Source organism: Oncorhynchus gorbuscha, unplaced genomic scaffold (genome assembly GCF_021184085.1).
Source record: "Oncorhynchus gorbuscha isolate QuinsamMale2020 ecotype Even-year unplaced genomic scaffold, OgorEven_v1.0 Un_scaffold_723, whole genome shotgun sequence".
In the NCBI taxonomy this organism is placed as follows: Eukaryota; Metazoa; Chordata; class Actinopteri; order Salmoniformes; family Salmonidae; genus Oncorhynchus; species Oncorhynchus gorbuscha.
In genome coordinates this window covers 44758-65331 of record NW_025745530.1, presented here as the reverse complement: position 1 = coordinate 65331, position 20574 = coordinate 44758, and the positions used below count along the sequence as shown (strand labels likewise).

The 20574-nt window shown below is 42.3% G+C and overlaps 1 protein-coding gene across 1 annotated transcript; it reads right to left on the bottom strand.

The window, feature by feature from the left end:
• Window positions 1-877: 877 nt before the first annotated feature.
• On the bottom strand, window positions 878-11917 carry LOC124019148 (zinc finger protein 436-like). The gene is made up of 4 exons (XM_046334528.1): window positions 11720-11917; window positions 4401-4560; window positions 1637-1897; window positions 878-891 (listed from the first exon to the last, which is right to left on the bottom strand). The coding sequence occupies exons 1-4, from the start codon at window positions 11726-11728 to the stop codon at window positions 878-880; spliced, it is 444 nt and encodes a 147-aa protein (XP_046190484.1). The 5' UTR covers window positions 11729-11917.
• Between the last annotated feature and the right edge of the window lie 8657 nt (window positions 11918-20574).

Sequence of the window (20574 nt, the reverse complement as noted above, 5' to 3'; positions counted from 1 at the left end):
ACATGTTATTGTTAAATATCACAGCTCCTAAGGAGGGAGGCAAAGGGCAACAGTCTGGTCTCAGTCACTGAGAAAGTAGGACAGCCGTGGATTTGGGACGAGCGAGGAATCCGTCCCGAGGTCAGGTCAGATGAAGTGAGAAGAAACAGTCCTATTTCACACACATATACTTCCACGCCCACGAAGGTCCGAGCATCACGCAGGGCCATGACTACACCAGTGAGGAAACAATTAAGTTCCTGCCTAGCAACAGAGTTTTATTGGCTGTCTAGATGTGCAAGGAGTTGACACCTCACCTAGTAGGACGGTATAAATATATGTGCTTCTATAATCATGTCTTTGTCTTTGCAGCTGTATGACCCAGGTGGTGAATCACGTTGGTTTGAGCTTTTTCTAATTGTCTGTGAGTTTTTACTCTGTTCAAAACTTAACAATACACACCTAGTATTGTTGAAACATTATTCAACATTATACAGTTATTTAATGGATAATAGGAGTGTCACGCCCTGACCTTAGAGATCCTGTTTATGTCTCTATTTTGGTTTGGTCAGGGTGTGAGTTGGGGTGGGTATTCTATATTCTATTATTTGTATTTCTATGTTTTGACCGGGTAGGATTCTCAATCAGGGACAGCTGTCTATCGTTGTCTCTGATGGAGAACCATACTTAGGTAGCCCTTTTTCAACTTGTCTTTGTGGGGAGTTGACTTTTGTTTATGTAGCTTCATGGTTGTTTTCTTGTTTTGTTGGCGTCATTTTTCCAAATAAAAAGAAAATGTACGCTGACCACGCTGCCTCTTGGTCCACTTCCTTTAACAGCTGTGACAAGGAGTTAATAACATAAGATACAGCTCTGAACACCCCACCACACACCACTCCTACTCCAAGACGCCTGATACATATGGATCCAGAGCTGCATATTATCTACACATGTTTCCATGGTAATCAGACTGAGTAAACTGTTAGACAATGGGAGATAGATGACTCTTTGCAAGATGTTTTCTAATTCAACTTTATTTAGGGATCTTGAACCGGTGCCAGAGAGGAAAGGGCTTTCTGGTGTTTTTTCAGTGACTCTGAATGAGCAAAGCTCTTTCCACATAGACAAGAGTAAGGTTTCTCTCCAGTGTGTGTGAGCTGGTGTTTAGTCAGGTTGAAATCTCTAGCAAAACTCTTCCCACACTGATCACAGCTATATGGTTTCTCTCCTGTGTGTGTGCGTTGGTGCATAGTTAGGGTCCCTGATTGATTGAAGCTCTTCCCACACTGATCACAGCTATAAGGCTTCTCTCCTGTGTGTATGCGCTGGTGTGTAGTCAGTTGTCCTGACGTCCTGAAACTCTTCCCACATTGATCACAGCTATAAGGCTTCTCTCCTGTGTGTATGCGTTGGTGTATTGTCAGGGCTCCTGATTGATTGAAGCTCTTTCCACACTGATCACAGCTATAAAGTTTCTCTCCTGTGTGTATGCATTGGTGTGTAATCAGGTGTTGTGATTGTTTGAAGCTCTTCCCACATAGATCACAGCTGTAAGGCTTCTCTCCTGTGTGTGTGCGTTGGTGTGTAATCAGGTGTGATTGTTTGAAGCTCTTCCCACACTGATCACAGCTGTAAGGCTTCTCTCCTGTGTGTGTGCGTTGGTGTGTAATCAGGTGTTGTGATTGTTTGAAGCTCTTCCCACATAGATCACAGCTGTAAGGCTTCTCTCCTGTGTGTGTGCGTTGGTGTGTAATCAGGTGTGATTGTTGGAAGCTCTTCCCACACTGATCACAGCTATTGAGACGTTCTGATCTGAAGAGACTCTTCTGGAGAGACGTCTTGTCAGCATCACGTTGTTGTTTAGGATCTCCAGATGATAAGCCCCTCCCACTGAGAGAGCAACGGTTTGGGCTGTACCCTGTGAAACAAAGATATTGAATAACATGGACATCTGAATCAGGGTACCTGACGGGACTTTAGTAAATGCAGAAAATTGGCAATAAAAATAAACATTTTTTTATTTGATTCCGAATTTGAACATATAAAGTTTGTTTGTGAAAACTATTTCTAAGACGTATACTTTCAGTATTTCCTGAACTCACTGGACTCGACCAAAAGGAGGAGACTTGAGCTGCTCCTGCTAGAACACATGCAGATTAAACAGGACAAAGACATCTGACATGGGCAGAAAACTGACATTGTTGTTCATCTAACTACACGCTCCAATTTACAGGAGCTGCTACAGTGAAAGAACACCATGCTATTGTTTGAGGAGAGTGCACAGTTATGAATGTGAAAATGTATCAATAAACCAATTAGGCACATTTGGGCAGACTTGATACAACATTTTGAACAGTAATGCAATGGATCATTGAATCAGTCAAAAACGTTGCACATATACTGCAAAATCTAAGTACGTGTACTATGCATTTTGCTCGCATTTGTGCATCACAACACTGAAGTGTAAGGGGCCTCCAAATTATAAATAGACTGGATCTTTATATTTACCACTTGGGTACTGTTTCAGTAATAATGAAGTCAGACCTTCTTGTTGCGTGTCTGATAATCTACCATTTATACAGGAGGGTAAAACATGCTAAGAACGGTCCTCTTATACAGAAGGGTAAAACATGCTAAGAATGGTCCTCTTATACAGGAGGGTAAAACATGCTAAGAACGGTCCTCTTATACAGGAGGGTAAAACATGCTAAGAACGGTCCTCTTATACAGGAGGGTAAAACATGCTAAGAATGGTCCTCTTATACAGGAGGGTAAAACATGCCAAGAACGGTCCTCTTATACAGGAGGGTAAAACATGCTAAGATCGGTCCTCTTATACAGGAGGGTAAAACATGCCAAGAACGGTCCTCTTATACAGGAGGGTAAAACATGCCAAGAACGGTCCTCTTATACAGGAGGGTAAAACATGCTAAGATCGGTCCTCTTATACAGGAGGGTAAAACATGCTAAGAACGGTCCTCTTATACAGGAGGGTAAAACATGCTAAGAACGGTCCTCTTATACAGGAGGGTAAACATGCTAAGAATGGTCCTCTTATACAGGAGGGTAAAACATGCTAAGAATGGTCCTCTTATACAGGAGGGTAAAACATGCCAAGAACGGTCCTCTTATACAGGAGGGTAAAACATGCTAAGAACGGTCCTCTGTATCCAACCATGGAGTTTTCCCAGACTTACATTCATCAAGAAGTTTCTTCTCTGTAACTTGGCTTCACATGACTCTTTCTGTACAACTGTTCATTTGACATTATTAATAGAAAAATAATCCCTACAGTTCTTCGGTTGGTGGAGATGGAGGAGACTGAAATGAAAACACTTAAAGTACTTTGCTTCCTCTTTCAACATGTTGTTTGGTGAATCATGGGGTGACTCTGTCATCTGTCACAAGTGGTGCATTTTTCCTACTGTCCATAACTAGTTTGTTGCCTTGACAAAGTCCTTTCTGAAGATTGATATGAATGTGAATAGTGATTCATTTACGTCCGTCCCTCGTTTTTAAGGTCAACCCCGTTTCATAAACTCAACTCTCGTTTCAAGATGGTGAAACTATTCCGCAAAAAATACAAATACAAAAGAAACACTGAACATCTAATAGTCAAATCAGAGTAATAGCAGGTGAGCTGTTTTGTGGTGGGAAACTATGCAAGTAAACCCTTTTACCCAAACATAGACATGCTAGAAATGTTTCTGTTGATGTGTTTATTGCATTCAATTGCCGCTCCCTGTTGCACAACACAATCTTCCATCCCTGTCACAAGCGGTTTTATGGCTGATTTAAAGGACTATTTCACCCATGTAATCCAGTGGTTTTGATGTTTTCAGTCGTCCCCTGTTACATTCAACCGTGTCACTTTATTTGGCACATAGGCACTTAGTACAGTAATATTTTGTATTCAATATGTCATGAGATGGAAAAACATGTGTTCTATTAAGTTGAACATGTGCTCTATGACAGAATGTTCAAATGAGGTGAAATATACATTTTGGACGAAGTTACACTTTTAAAAATGGATGAAACTACCCAGATATTTTAATCAATATGTAATGAATAAATTAATGACTAAAGTGCATAAAGATGGCAGAATGATGATATGAAGTCAGTTTTAGAACTATCCAGAAAGTTTTGAAACTACGGTGCTGGACATTGTTCAATCTTCCAATAAATCAACACAATTGACTTTTTACGAGTTTTCAAATTGCCAGCGTCTTGAAACTAAAATTGAGATAATGTTTACTGCGCTAATGACCATACCAAAAAAACAACACAAGATAGCAGTGTGGAAAACACAACTCAGCAAAAGGAGTAATTTGTGGTAAGTAATGCGGAACCGCCATCTTTATGCACCTCCGCTATCGTTTCAGAAGCAGACTGTAGTCTAATCTACACACCATGGTTCTTACTTAATGAAATCCAATCTCCATCTTCCTTCTTTTCTCCTGTCTCAGTTCCACTCTGCCCCGGTGTTTTCCTGCAGTCGACCAGACGCAGCAGTAAAGCGGTCCGGGGAGGCGTTTGACCCGGGGACTCCGTGAGGGTAGAGGGGAACGGGCTAGCTTTGTCCTGTTGGCCACAATAAATATCAAACATAGTTTATCATTAAACCAAATATTGTATCATTTTAGTCAACACCTCTGATTGATTTGGGAGCATCTCTAGAATATCTCCGTTTTCCTCAAATGTTAAATCGTTCTATACGTCCCCCTAATCTAATAGCAGTGGGTTGGTGGAAGGCTAGTCAGTTTCCATCATATTTACTATACCAGGAATTTACTTTCAAAACAGAGAGGAAGAGGCGACTTGTGACTTATTTGATCGAATATACGTTTCGTAATGATTAAGTTGTTACGAGTGTACAGATAAAAGTAGGACACGTGACATGTCAGCAATATTGAGAGAAAAAACCCCACTAGTGCCAGGTCGACATTAGTTACCATAGCCACAAAGTCATAAACTGTATTACTTTACCCCACTGGTCATCTATGAACGTTTGAACATCTTGAGGAACAATCTGGCCTTAACAATTTATCGTCTTAAAATGTCATATTAAACCTAACCTTAACCACACTGCTAACCTTATGTCTGACCCTAACCTTAAAATATTATTTTTTTTTATTTTTAGTTTCCATGAATTTCTACGATATAAATGTTTTACTTTGTGGCTGTGATAATGACTGCCTTCCATTTTTGAAGACACTTATTTTCATTGCCATTACACATAAGAAGCCAACCACTGGCAATTCATTATGGGGTTAATTTACAGGAACGTTGGGTGTCTCACCCCACAAAAGGGGAGCTACAGAAAAGTTAGGAGAATGAATGTGGACAGAATAAAAGCTTTGAATGGGTGGGTGAGAACCAGAGGAGGCAGATGGGATTGTATTGCAGGGACTTTAGCCACACAGTACCAATCGCTGTGAGTCCACCATAGCTCCTCCCACCTCCAGTAGTTGATTTACACGTGTTGGAGAGAGTACAGAAAGACAGGGAGGGGGTTGATACATGACAGTTCTTTAAAAGGTGACTGGAAACTGTACATCTGTATTCTTTACCCAAATATACAGATGGATGGAAAGACCCAAGGACAGGTCAGACTGGACCAGCCTTTGTTGAACAGGAAAGTGGCTGTCAGGAGACGTATTACAGACCACCTGGCTGTGTACATGGCAGAGCTGATGGCTGTAGCTGTGTACATGGCAGAGCTGATGGCTGTAGCTGTGTACATGGCAGAGCTGATGGCTGTAGCTGTGTACATGGCAGAGCTGATGGTCTGGCTGTGTACATGGCAGAGCTGATGGTCGTAGCTGTGTACATGGCAGAGCTGATGGTCGTAGCTGTGTACATGGCAGAGCTGATGGCTGTAGCTGTGTACATGGCAGAGCTGATGGTCGTAGCTGTGTACATGGCAGAGCTGATGGCCGTAGCTGTGTACATGGCAGAGCTGATGGTCGTAGCTGTGTACATGGCAGAGCTGATGGTCTGGCTGTGTACATGGCAGAGCTGATGGCTGTAGCTGTGTACATGGCAGAGCTGATGGTCGTAGCTGTGTACATGGCAGAGCTGATGGTCTGGCTGTGTACATGGCAGAGCTGATGGTCTGGCTGTGTACATGGCAGAGCTGATGGTCTGGCTGTGTACATGGCAGAGCTGATGGCTGTAGCTGTGTACATGGCAGAGCTGATGGTCATGGCTGTGTACATGGCAGAGCTGATGGCTGTAGCTGTGTACATGGCAGAGCTGATGGTCTGGCTGTGTACATGGCAGAGCTGATGGCTGTAGCTGTGTACATGGCAGAGCTGATGGTCATGGCTGTGTACATGGCAGAGCTGATGGCTGTAGCTGTGTACATGGCAGAGCTGATGGTCATGGCTGTGTACATGGCAGAGCTGATGGTCGTAGCTGTGTACATGGCAGAGCTGATGGCCAAACTGTTGGCCTTGCAGTGGGTGGAGGAAGTCAAACCAGACAGAGTAGCTATATGTTCATGTGCTGTGTTGATGAGTCTGCAATCATTTCGCTCACAAAGCAGACAAGGAGCGCTACATGAGGGAATTCAAATTCAGGCCCGGTTGAGACAGATGGGTGTCCATATAAGGTTTGTTTGGGTCCCGGGCCATGTGGGGGTGGAAGGGAATGAGGAAGTAGATAAACTAGCTAAACAGGCCATTAGGAGACAGGAAGTGGAGGTGCCACTGAGCAAGTCAGAGGCTAAGGGAATGATATGGGCAGTGGTGGTGCAGAGATGGCAGGAGCAGTGGAACAGTGACACTAAGGACAGGCCTCTATTCACTGTGGTGGTGCAGAGATGGCAGGAGCAGTGGAACAGGGACACTAAGGGCAGGCCTCTATTCACTGTGGTGGTGCAGAGATGGCAGGAGCAGTGGAACAGTGACACTAAGGGCAGGCCTCTATTCACTGTGGTGGTGCAGAGATGGCAGGAGCAGTGGAACAGTGACACTAAGGGCAGGCCTCTATTCACTGTGGTGGTGCAGAGATGGCAGGAGCAGTGGAACAGTGACACTAAGGGCAGGCCTCTATTCACTGTGGTGGTGCAGAGATGGCAGGAGCAGTGGAACAGTGACACTAAGGGCAGGCCTCTATTCACTGTGGTGGTGCAGAGATGGCAGGAGCAGTGGAACAGTGACACTAAGGGCAGGCCTCTATTCACTGTGGTGGTGCAGAGATGGCAGGAGCAGTGGAACAGTGACACTAAGGGCAGGCCTCTATTCACTGTGGTGGTGCAGAGATGGCAGGAGCAGTGGAACAGGGACAATAAGGGCAGGCCTCTATTCACTGTGGTGGTGCAGAGATGGCAGGAGCAGTGGAACAGGGACAACAGTGGTAGGCTTGATTACCAACAACGACGAGACTGCCTACAGGGAGGAGGTGAGGGCCCTCGGAGTGTGGTGTCAGGAAAATAACCTCACACTCAACGTCAACAAAACTAATGAGATGATTGTGGACTTCAGGAAACAGCAGAGGGAACACCCCCCTATCCACATCGAGGGAACAGTAGTGGAAAGGGTAGCTAGTTTTAAGTTCCTCGGCATACACATCACAGACAAACTGAATTGGTCCACTCACACTGACAGCGTCGTGAAGAAGGCGCAGCAGCGCCTATTCAACCTCAGGAGGCTGAAGAAATTCGGCTTGTCACCAAAAGCACTCACAAACTTCTACAGATGCACAATCGAGAGCATCCTGGCGGGCTGTATCACCGCCTGGTACGGCAACTGCTCCGCCCTCAACCGTAAGGCTCTCCAGAGGGTAGTGAGGACTGCACAACGCATCACCGGGGGCAAACTACCTGCCCTCCAGGACACCTACACCACCCGTTGTTACAGGAAGGCCATAAAGATCATCAAGGACATCAACCACCCGAACCACTGCCTGTTCACCCCGCTATCATCCAGAAGGCGAGGTCAGTACAGGTGCATCAAAGCTGGGACCGAGAGACTGAAAAACAGCTTCTATCTCAAGGCCATCAGACTGTTAAACAGCCACCACTAACATTGAGTGGCTGCTGCCAACACACTGTCATTGACACTGACCCAACTCCAGCCATTTTAATAATGGGAATTGATGGGAAATTATGTAAATATATCACTAGCCACTTTAAACAATGCTACCTTATATAATGTTACTTACCCTACATTATTCATCTCATATGCATATGTATATACTGTACTCTACATCATCGACTGCATCCTTATGTAACACATGTATCACTAGCCACTTTAACTATGCCACTTTGTTTACTTTGTCTACACACTCATCTCATATGTATATACTGTACTCGATACCATCTACTGTATGCTGCTCTGTACCATCACTCATTCATATATCCTTATGTACATGTTCCTTATCCCCTTACACTGTGTATAAGACAGTAGTTTTGGAATTGTTAGTTAGATTACTTGTTGGTTATCACTGCATTGTCGGAACTAGAAGCACAAGCATTTCGCTACACTCGCATTTAACATCTGCTAACCATGTGTATGTGACAAATAAAATTTGATTTGATTTGATTTGAATAAGGGCAGGCCTCTATTCATTGTGGTGGTGCAGAGATGGCAGGAGCAGTGGAACAGGGACACTAAGGGCAGGCCTCTATTCACTGTGGTGATGCAGAGATGGCAGGAGCAGTGGAACAGTGACACTAAGGGCAGGCCTCTATTCACTGTGGTGGTGCAGAGATGGCAGGAGCAGTGGAACAGGGACACTAAGGGCAGGCCTCTATTCACTGTGGTGATGCAGAGATGGCAGGAGCAGTGGAACAGGGACACTAAGGGCAGGCCTCTATTCACTGTGGTGATGCAGAGATGGCAGGAGCAGTGGAACAGTGACACCAAGGACAGGCCTCTATTCATTGTTGACATGTTAGTCATTTAGCAGACACTGATCTAGAGAGACTTACACAAACAATTAGAGTTAAGTTGCTCAGAGGCACAGACAGATTTGTCACCTATTCGGCTCGGGTTACTGGCCCAATGCTCTAAACTGCCAGGTTTACCTGCCACCCCTATTCCAGGTACAGAGTAAAGTAGGGGAGGATGGTAGGAATGGACAGAAGAGAGGAGGCTTTCCTTACAAGGCTAAGAGTAGGACACAGCCAGGTGAATAAGGGTGGGACACAGCCAGGTGAATAAGAGTAGGACACAGCCAGGTGAATAAGGGTGGGACACAGCCAGGTGAATAAGGGTGGGACACAGCCAGGTGAATAAGAGTAGGACACAGCCAGGTGAATAAGAGTATGACACAGCCAGGTGAATAAGGGTGGGACACAGCCAGGTGAATAAGAGTAGGACAGGTTGTCAGGACCCGGTTATGAACCCAGGTCTCCAGAGTGAGAAATAGTCACTAAACCAACTGAGCCACGAATAGTGAGCAGAACCCAGAAGATGAGGCAGACACAGCAGTACTTGAGACGGTGTATTTAATGAAGTAAAAAGTGAATTTCTTCAGGAAAACATGTAACTCCACAACCTCAAAAGGAATTCCACAAGAACAAAGGCAATCCTCCAAGACAAAAAGGCAAATCCACAAAAAGCCTCAAAAGATACTCAAGAACAAACGAACAAGAACAAAAAACAGAATTCCACAAGAGAGTCCACCGGGATCAACAAGAGTTCACAGAGTACTAGGGCTGGGTGCTAACATACAAACACAGAGCACAGAACTGAGGAAAACAAAGGGTTAAAATACAATCAGGGGAAACGAGGCACAGGTGCAAATAATAATGGGGATCAAGGGAAAACAAAAGGTCAAAAGGCACAATGGGGGCATCTAGTGACCAAAAACCAGAACAACCCTGGCCAAATCCTGACACAGGTGAATAAGAGTAGGACACAGCCAGGTGAATAAGGGTGGGACACAGCCAGGTGAATAAGAGTAGGACACAGCCAGGTGAATAAGAGTAGGACACAGCCAGGTGAATAAGAGTAGGACACAGCCAGGTGAATAAGAGTAGGACACAGCCAGGTGAATAAGAGTAGGACACAGCCAGGTGAATAAGGGTGGGACACAGCCAGGTGAATAAGAGTAGGACACAGCCAGGTGAATAAGGGTGGAACACAGCCAGGTGAATAAGAGTAGGACACAGCCAGGTGAATAAGAGTAGGACACAGCCAGGTGAATAAGAGTAGGACACAGCCAGGTGAATAAGAGTAGGACACAGCCAGGTGAATAAGGGTGGGACACAGCCAGGTGAATAAGGGTGGGACACAGCCAGGTGAATAAGGGTGGGATACAGCCAGGTGAATAAGAGTAGGACACAGCCAGGTGAATAAGAGTAGGACACAGCCAGGTAAATAAGTCATGTGACAGGAAAGCATCCAACAGGAAGATGTGATTACTGCCAGGAAACAGAGACAGTGGAGAATGTACTGATACAGTGTGGGCAGTATGATAGGGAAACAGAGACAGTGGAGAATGTACTGATACAGTGTGGGCAGTATGATAGGGAAACAGAGACAGTGGAGAATGTACTGATACAGTGTGGGCAGTATGATGTGGAAACAGAGACAGTGGAGAATGTACTGATACAGTGTGGGCAGTATGATGTGGAAACAGAGACAGTGGAGAATGTACTGATACAGTGTGGGCAGTATGATGGGGAAACAGAGACAGTGGAGAATGTACTGATACAGTGTGGGCAGTATGATAGGGAAACAGACAGTGGAGAATGTACTGATACAGTGTGGGCAGTATGATGGGGAAACAGAGACAGTGGAGAATGTACTGATACAGTGTGGGCAGTATGATAGGGAAACAGAGACAGTGGAGAATGTACTGATACAGTGTGGGCAGTATGATAGGGAAACAGAGACAGTGGAGAATGTACTGATACAGTGTGGGCAGTATGATGGGGAAACAGAGACAGTGGAGAATGTACTGATACAGTGTGGGCAGTATGATAGGGAAACAGAGACAGTGGAGAATGTACTGATACAGTGTGGGCAGTATGATGGGGAAACAGAGACAGTGGAGAATGTACTGATACAGTGTGGGCAGTATGATAGGGAAACAGAGACAGTGGAGAATGTACTGATACAGTGTGGGCAGTATGATGGGGAAACAGAGACAGTGGAGAATGTACTGATACAGTGTGGGCAGTATGATGGGGAAACAGAGACAGTGGAGAATGTACTGATACAGTGTGGGCAGTATGATGGGGAAACAGAGACAGTGGAGAATGTACTGATACAGTGTGGGCAGTATGATGGGGAAACAGAGACAGTGGAGAATGTACTGATACAGTGTGGGCAGTATGATAGGGAAACAGAGACAGTGGAGAATGTACTGATACAGTGTGGGCAGTATGATCGGGAAAGAGAGAGACTGGTCCAGTATGAGGGAGAAAGGGGTACAGGAATTGAGTTTGATCAGGATACTGATCCTGACTGATACTGAACATCATTAGATACAGTATTTTTTTCATATAATTAATAATCTGACCTTCAAATAAGTGGAGGTGAACAAGTGTACACTTTGGGAGGAAGGAGAGATGCTTAATTAATAGGCGTAGATTCCTCCGCATGATAAAATAGTACGCTACTTTGCCGAAGGAAAGAAAAATCCCAACAAGATTTACCGTCATGTTTTGTTGTCCAGCCGTTTAAACTGAACACAGCAATGTAGAGGATCAAAGATGATGAAAACTCGTCCTAGACGTTTTATACAACACATCAGACCCACACTGTTAAAAGTAAACCAGACTTACCGGATTCATCGTGGAAGCTATTGTTTATTCAGCGTTTCTTACGAAAGAAAATAAATGTGTAGGCTACAGCGCAGTTACTATGTTGTCACAATGTTAAGATAAGGTTTGGGGGGTTTCCGGCCGCAAGAGAATTCCAGTCTCGATGTTGCAACTGATGCACACCCCTAGACCAGAGAATTCAAACATCTACTTAAATATCCAAGCTCAATTACTTTATGACACCATAACGTCTCACATCACATGTAGGCTAGTCTTACTTCAGAAAGTTATTTGATAAGATTGCACCGATCTATAAAAGTCGAGTAAAGTCAAGAAAACAACTACTTTCACTAAGAATCCTGTTTTCTGCTATCGTCTACTTTTACCTGGCAGCAATTTGTAACCGAGTTTAAATTTGAGTCCTGATGTTATCAATGCTTTTGTTGCATCTCCCTCCCTGCAGCCTTAGAAACATAAAGAGAGACAACAAACACACTTTATAACTGGTGAAAAACTACACCTGCTACTTCCATTAAGCAGGAAAAGGTCTCTATTATAACAGATGTGTAGCACTGTAAGACACGTGTTTCTCTGTTGTTGTTTTAAACCTGTTTTATTCTCAGGACCAGGATTATAACGTTGAGTGTTGTGACACAGGGAAACAACATATCCTGGTCTCTTCTACATAATACTACATTTTAAAAAAATGAATATGCAATCAGCAATGTAAACAAAACAAGAAAACATTCAACTACATTGCAGATGTATGTTTTACTTTGACATTTACATGCAAGCATTCGTTCTGCGTAAAAAGTAGAATGGTGAGGTATAAGATATTATCAAGTGTATTTCCAGAGTGAAGAGAGAGAAGTTTAGTAGGTGACCTCACTGGCCGTGAGGAAACAGAAGAGTGTGAGGTCTGTGGTTGACCTATAAGTACTGATGGACAGAGCTGGCTTCCTGCCCCCATGATGACTCTTCCTAACAACCAACACATCATTCGATTCACAATAAAAATGTGTGAACATCTTTCTGGAGCACACTTAATATGCATTAAGGAACGTTTAAAGATATCCATATTAAAATTCTTTCAAATCTATGTATAAATCTAATAGACCTGTGGCTTCTGTACTTCTATATGTCCCATAATACAAGAGGTCTATGCTCCTTGTCAAAAAATGTTTTTGTTGTTATTATAGATTTTAATACACACACGAAGGTTCGACCATCAGGCAGGGCCATGACTACACCGGTGAGGAACCAATTAAGTTCCTGCCTAGCAACAGAGTTTTATTGGCTGTCTAGATGTGCAAGGAGTTGACGGCCTCACCTAGTAGGACGGTATAAATATATGTGCTTCTATAATCATGTCTTTGTCATTGCAGCTGTATGACCCAGGTGGTGAATCACGTTGGTTTGAGATTTTTCTAGTTGTCTGTGAGTTTTTACTCTGTTTGTTCAAAACTTAATAATACACACCTAGTATTGTTGAAACATTATTCTACATTATACAGTTATTTAGTGGATAATAGGAGTTAATGACATAAGATACAGCTCTGAACACCCCACCACACACCACTCCTACTCCAAGACGCTTGATACATATGGATCCAGAGCTGCATATTATCTACACAGGTTTCCATGGTAATCAGACTGAGTAAACTGACAATGGGAGATAGATGACTCTTTGCAATATGTTTTCTATTGAAACTGTATTTAGGGATCTGAAACCAGTGCCAGATAGGAGGGAGATGAAAGTAAACAGGTTTGTGCTTTCTGGTGTTTTATCAGTGACCCTGAATGAGCAAAGCTCTTTCCACATAGACAGGAGTGAGGACTCTCTCCAATGTGTGAGAGCTGGTGTTTAGTCAGAGTGAAATCTCGAGCAAAACTCTTCCCACATTGATCACAGCTATAAGGCTTCTCTCCCGTGTGTATGCGTTGGTGTGTAGTCAGGGCTCCTGATTGTTTGAAGCATTTATATGATTTCTCTGATGAGATTTTAAGGTTTTAGATACAGCGAAACCCTTCCCACACTGAGAGCAGTGGTATGGTTTCTCTCTGGTGTGAATCCCTCTGTTTAGTCAAACAGTCAGAGCAGCAGTGGTAAGGTTTCTTCCCTATATCTCTCTGTTGGTGTTTCTTGATGTGTCCTGTTCTGGAGAGACTCTTCTCTGTCTTGTCAGCATCATGATGTTGTTGAGGCTCCCAGATGATAAGCCCCCCCCCACTGAGAGAGCAACGATTAGGGCTGTCCCCTGTGAAACAAAGACATTGAATAGTTCGGTTTTGCAAATATGGGTCCATAAACAGATGAGTTGTTCCATGAAATGAATGCCTTTTGTGTCCCTTTGATATTTTTTTCTGTAGAAATTGTGCACCAATATTACATTTTAAATCTGTTAAATTTTATAAAGTTTCCTTTAATACAGAACACATGGAGGATTCGATTAATCAGATGTTTAATATGAATAAATACTTGGTAAAGTGACACAATTCAGCATTGAGGTCCTTCTGTCAACCCTGTGTAACTTCTAGAAAGATTTTAACCCACCTAATACAGAGTTTGTTTTTTCAATTAAATGGTGCTTTTATGTAGTTTTCATAGGAGTGGTGTTTTGTGTTTGTTACATGCACAGCACCTTACTAACTTTCCTCAGGGTTGCCGTCGGCGATGCCATCCTGTTACATACAGTACAGCACATTCATTGCATTAGTATCTGTCATTGGATGGTGTTATTGTCAGGCATTTGGTTTTACAATAATGGAAGTGTGAATTTAGGGTTTGTCCCAAATGGCAACCTGTTCTCTATGAGTCCTGTTCAAAACTAGAACACTACATGGGGAAGAGGGTACCATTTGGGATGGAATCTCAGTGTTAAATGGTGCGACACATCAGTGTTCTCCCCAAAGAATAGAAGAGGCGCGTCGCCACCTTGTGGACTGGCTACGCCACTATGTAAACACTTAAAAAAAAAAACGTTATTTCATAAACCAGGTTTCCATCCAACCTAGACAAGGTGAGATTGCACTAGCAGCTAACCCTAAACCCATTAAAACATCACCACTATACCAACTAACCCTAAACCCATTAAAACATCACCACTATACCAACTAACCCTAAACCCATTAAAACATCACCACTATACCAACTAACCCTAAACCCATTAAAACATCACCACTATACCAACTAACCCTAAACCCATTAAAACCTCACCCCTATACCAACTAACCCTAAACCCATTAAAACATCACCACTATACCAACTAACCCTACACCCATTAAAACCTCACCCCTATACCAACTAACCCTACACCCATTAAGACCTCACCCCTATACCAAATAATCCTACACCCATTAAAACCTCACCACTATACCAACTAACCATAAACCCATTAAAACCTCACCACTATACCAACTAACCCTACACCCATTAAAACCTCACCACTATACCAACTAACCCTACACCCATTAAAACCTCACCACTATTCCAACTAACTCTACACCCATTAAAACATCACCACTATACCAACTAACCCTACACCCATTAAAACCTCACCATTATACCAACTAACCATAAACCCATTAAAACATCACCATTATACCAACTAACCCATAAACCCATTAAAACATCACCACTATACCAACTAACCCTAAACCCATTAAAACATCACCGCATTACCAAATAACCATAAACCCATTAAAGCCTCACCAACTAACCCTAAACCCATTAAAACATCACCCTATTACCAAATAACCCTACACCCATTAAAGCCTCACCATTATACCAACTAACCATAAACCCATTAAAACCTCACCACTATACCAACTAACCCTACACCCATTAAAACCTCACCCCTATACCAAATAATCCTACACCCATTAAAACCTCACCACTATACCAACTAACCCTACACCCATTAAGACCTCACCCCTATACCAAATAATCCTACAACCATTAAAACCTCACCACTATACCAACTAACCCTACACCCATTAAAACCTCACCACTATACAAACTAACCATAAACCCATTAAAACCTCACCACTATACCAACTAACCATAAACCCATTAAAACCTCACCACTATACCAACTAACCATAAACCCATTAAAACCTCACCACTATACCAACTAACCCTAAACCCATTAAAACATCACCACTATACCAACTAACCGTAAACCCATTAAAACATCACCACTATACCAACTAACCCTAAACCCATTAAAACATCACCACTATACCAACTAACCCTAAACCCATTAAAACATCACCACTATACCAACTAACCCTAAACCCATTAAAACATCACCACTATACCAACTAACCCTAAACCCATTAAAACCTCACCCCTATACCAACTAACCCTAAACCCATTAAAACATCACCACTATACCAACTAACCCTACACCCATTAAAACCTCACCCCTATACCAACTAACCCTACAATTAAGACCTCACCCTATTCCAACTATACCAAATAATCCTACACCATTAAAACCTCACCACTATACCAACTAACCATAAACCCATTAAAACCTCACCACTATACCAACTAACCCTACACCCATTAAAACCTCACCACTATACCAACTAACCCTACACCCATTAAAACCTCACCACTATTCCAACTAACTCTACACCCATTAAAACATCACCACTATACCAACTAACCCTACACCCATTAAAACCTCACCATTATACCAACGAACCATAAACCCATTAAAACATCACCATTATACCAACGAACCATAAACCCATTAAAACATCACCACTATACCAACTAACCCTAAACCCATTAAAACATCACCCTATTACCAAATAACCCTACACCCATTAAAGCCTCACCATTATACCAACTAACCATAAACCCATTAAAACCTCACCACTATACCAACTAACCCTACACCCATTAAAACCTCACCCCTATACCAAATAATCCTACACCCATTAAAACCTCACCACTATACCAACTAACCCTACACCCATTAAGACCTCACCCCTATACCAAATAATCCTACAACCATTAAAACCTCACCACTATACCAACTAACCCTACACCCATTAAAACCTCACCACTATACAAACTAACCATAAACCCATTAAAACCTCACCACTATACCAACTAACCATAAACCCATTAAAACCTCACCACTATACCAACTAACCATAAACCCATTAAAACCTCACCACTATACCAACTAACCCTAAACCCATTAAAACCTCACCACTATACCAACTAACCCTAAACCCATTAAAACCTCACCCCTATACCAACTAACCCTACACCCATTAAAACATCACCACTATACCAACTAACCCTAAACCCATTAAAACATCACCACTATACCAACTAACCCTAAACCCATTAAAACCTCACCACTATACCAACTAACCATAAACCCATTAAAACCTCACCACTATACCAACTAACCATAAACCCATTAAAACCTCACCACTATACCAACTAACCCTAAACCCATTAAAACCTCACCACTATACCAACTAACCATAAACCCATTAAAACCTCACCACTATACCAACTAACCATGAACCCATTAAAACCTCACCACTATACCAACTAACCCTAAACCCATTAAAACCTCACCACTATACCAACTAACCATAAACTCATTAAAACCTCACCACTATACCAACTAACCCTAAACCCATTAAAACCTCACCACTATACCAACTAACCATAAACCCATTAAAACCTCACCACTATACCAACTAACCCTAAACCCATTAAAACCTCACCACTATACCAACTAACCATAAACCCATTAAAACCTCACCACTATACCAACTAACCATAAACCCATTAAAACCTCACCACTATACCAACTAACCCTAAACCCATTAAAACCTCACCACTATACCAACTAACCCTAAACCCATTAAAACCTCACCACTATACCAACTAACCATAAACCCATTAAAACTTCACCACTATACCAACTAACCCTAAACCCATTAAAACCTCACCACTATACCAACTAACCATAAACCCATTAAAACCTCACCACTATACCAACTAACCCTAAACCCATTAAATCCTCACCACTATACCAACTAACCCTAAACCCATTAAAACCTCACCACTATACCAACTAACCATAAACCCATTAAAACCTCACCACTATACCAACTAACCATAAACCCATTAAAACCTCACCACTATACCAACTAACCCTAAACCCATTAAAACCTCACCACTATACCAACTAACCATAAACCCATTAAAACCTCACCACTATACCAACTAACCCTAAACCCATTAAAACATCACCACTATACCAACTAACCCTAAATCCATTAAAACATCACCACTATACCAACTAACCCTAAACCCATTAAAACCTCACCACTATACCAACTAACCATAAACCCATTAAAACCTCACCACTATACCAACTAACCATAAACCCATTAAAACCTCACCACTATACCAACTAACCCTAAACCCATTAAAACCTCACCACTATACCAACTAACCCTAAACCCATTAAAACCTCACCACTATACCAACTAACCATAAACCCATTAAAACTTCACCACTATACCAACTAACCCTAAACCCATTAAAACCTCACCACTATACCAACTAACCATAAACCCATTAAAACCTCACCACTATACCAACTAACCCTAAACCCATTAAAACCTCACCACTATACCAACTAACCCTAAACCCATTAAAACCTCACCCCTATACCAACTAGCCCTACACCCATTAAAACATCACCACTATACCAACTAACCCTTCACCCATTAAAACATCACCACTATACCAACTAACCCTAAACCCATTAAAACCTCACCACTATACCAACTAACCATAAACCCATTAAAACTTCACCACTATACCAACTAACCCTAAACCCATTAAAACCTCACCACTATACCAACTAACCATAAACCCATTAAAACATCACCACTATACCAACTAACCCTAAACCCATTAAAACCTCACCACTATACCAACTAACCCTAAACCCATTAAAACCTCACCACTATACCAACTAACCATAAACCCATTAAAACCTCACCACTATACCAACTAACCATAAACCCATTAAAACCTCACCACTACACCAACTAACCCTAAACCCATTAAAACCTCACCACTATACCAACTAACCATAAACCCATTAAAACCTCACCACTATACCAACTAACCATAAACCCATTAAAACCTCACCACTATACCAACTAACCATAAACCCATTAAAACCTCACCACTATACCAACTAACCCTAAACCCATTAAAACCTCACCACTATACCAACTAACCCTAAACCCATTAAAACCTCACCACTATACCAACTAACCATAAACCCATTAAAACGTCACCACTATACCAACTAACCCTAAACCCATTAAAACCTCACCACTATACCAACTAACCATAAACCCATTAAAACATCACCACTATACCAACTAACCCTAAACCCATTAAAACCTCACCACTATATCAACTAACCCTAAACCCATTAAAACCTCACCACTATACCAACTAACCATAAACCCATTAAAACCTCACCACTATACCAACTAACCATAAACCCATTAAAACCTCACCACTATACCAACTAACCATAAACCCATTAAAACCTCACCACTATACCAACTAACCCTAAACCCATTAAAACCTCACCACTATAACAACTAACCCTACACCCATTAAAACTTCACCACTATACCAACTAACCCGACACCCATTAAAACCTCACCACTATACCAACTAAACCTAAACCCATTAAAACCTCACCACTATAACAACTAACCCTACACCCATTAAAACTTCACCACTATACCAACTAACCCTACACCCATTAAAACTTCACCACTATTGGAGATGGGTTCATAAATTGGATCCAGCTTTTATATAGGAACCCCTGTGCCAGAATACTCACTAACCAATCATTGTCGCCCGATTTAACCTCAACAGGGGACAAGGCAGGGTTGTGCGCTGTCGCCTATGCTCTTCGCCCTAATTATCGAACCGCTCGCTCAGACGATTAGATCTCATGCAGCAATACACGGCTATAATACTAAAGATACTCTAAATAAGATCTCCCTATACGCAGATGACATCCTCCTCTATGTAACAGAACCCCAGGCTAGTATCCCAGCTATTCTTGATGTGATCAATTTGTTTGGTACCTTCTCGGGATACAGAATAAATTGGAACAAGAGTGAATTAATGCCCATACGGTCGCAAAATACCTCCTGGCTAGAACATCTCCCATTTAAGTTATCTTCAGAAAAATTTACCTACCTAGGAATTGTAGTTACCAAACAATACTCCTTACTATTTAAAGAGAATTTCCCTCTCTGATACAAAAACTCAAAGCAAACATACTATTTTGGAGAACTCTCCCAATTTCTCTGCTCGGAAGAATTAATGCCATTAAAATGGTCTTCCTCCCACAACTGCTCTACCTATATCAGAACATCCCAGTATTCATACCTAAATCCTTTCATAAACAACTGGACTCAATTATCAATCCTTTCATCTGGGATTATAAAACACACAGGATAGGTAAAAAACACCTCTGTAAATCCAAGAGGGAAGGAGGATTGTCTCTCCCAAATTTTATATTTTATTACTGGGCCGCTAACCTCCGCATTGTTACGTTTCTGTTGGATGACGTACTCCCGGCATCCAGCTGGCTTGGTATGGAGCGGGAGGAGTGTCACCCCTTCTCTATTGGCGCTGTGATTTTGTCGCCTGTCAATCTGGAGATGTCACTTTATTGTAACAATCCTATAATACATAGCACAGTCCGAATCTGGAAGCAAATTAAAGTCCACTTTGAGCTCAGACCAATGTCATTCATGCTCCCTATCGCCAGGAATCCCTCCTTTGC

Excerpts from the sequence above, each read along its gene's own strand:
- LOC124019148 (XM_046334528.1), bottom strand. Across the intron at positions 1,898-4,400 it reads TGGAGATTGGATTTCATTAA|GGTACAGCCCAAACCGTTGC; the intron begins GTAAGAACCATG and ends TTTGTTTCACAG.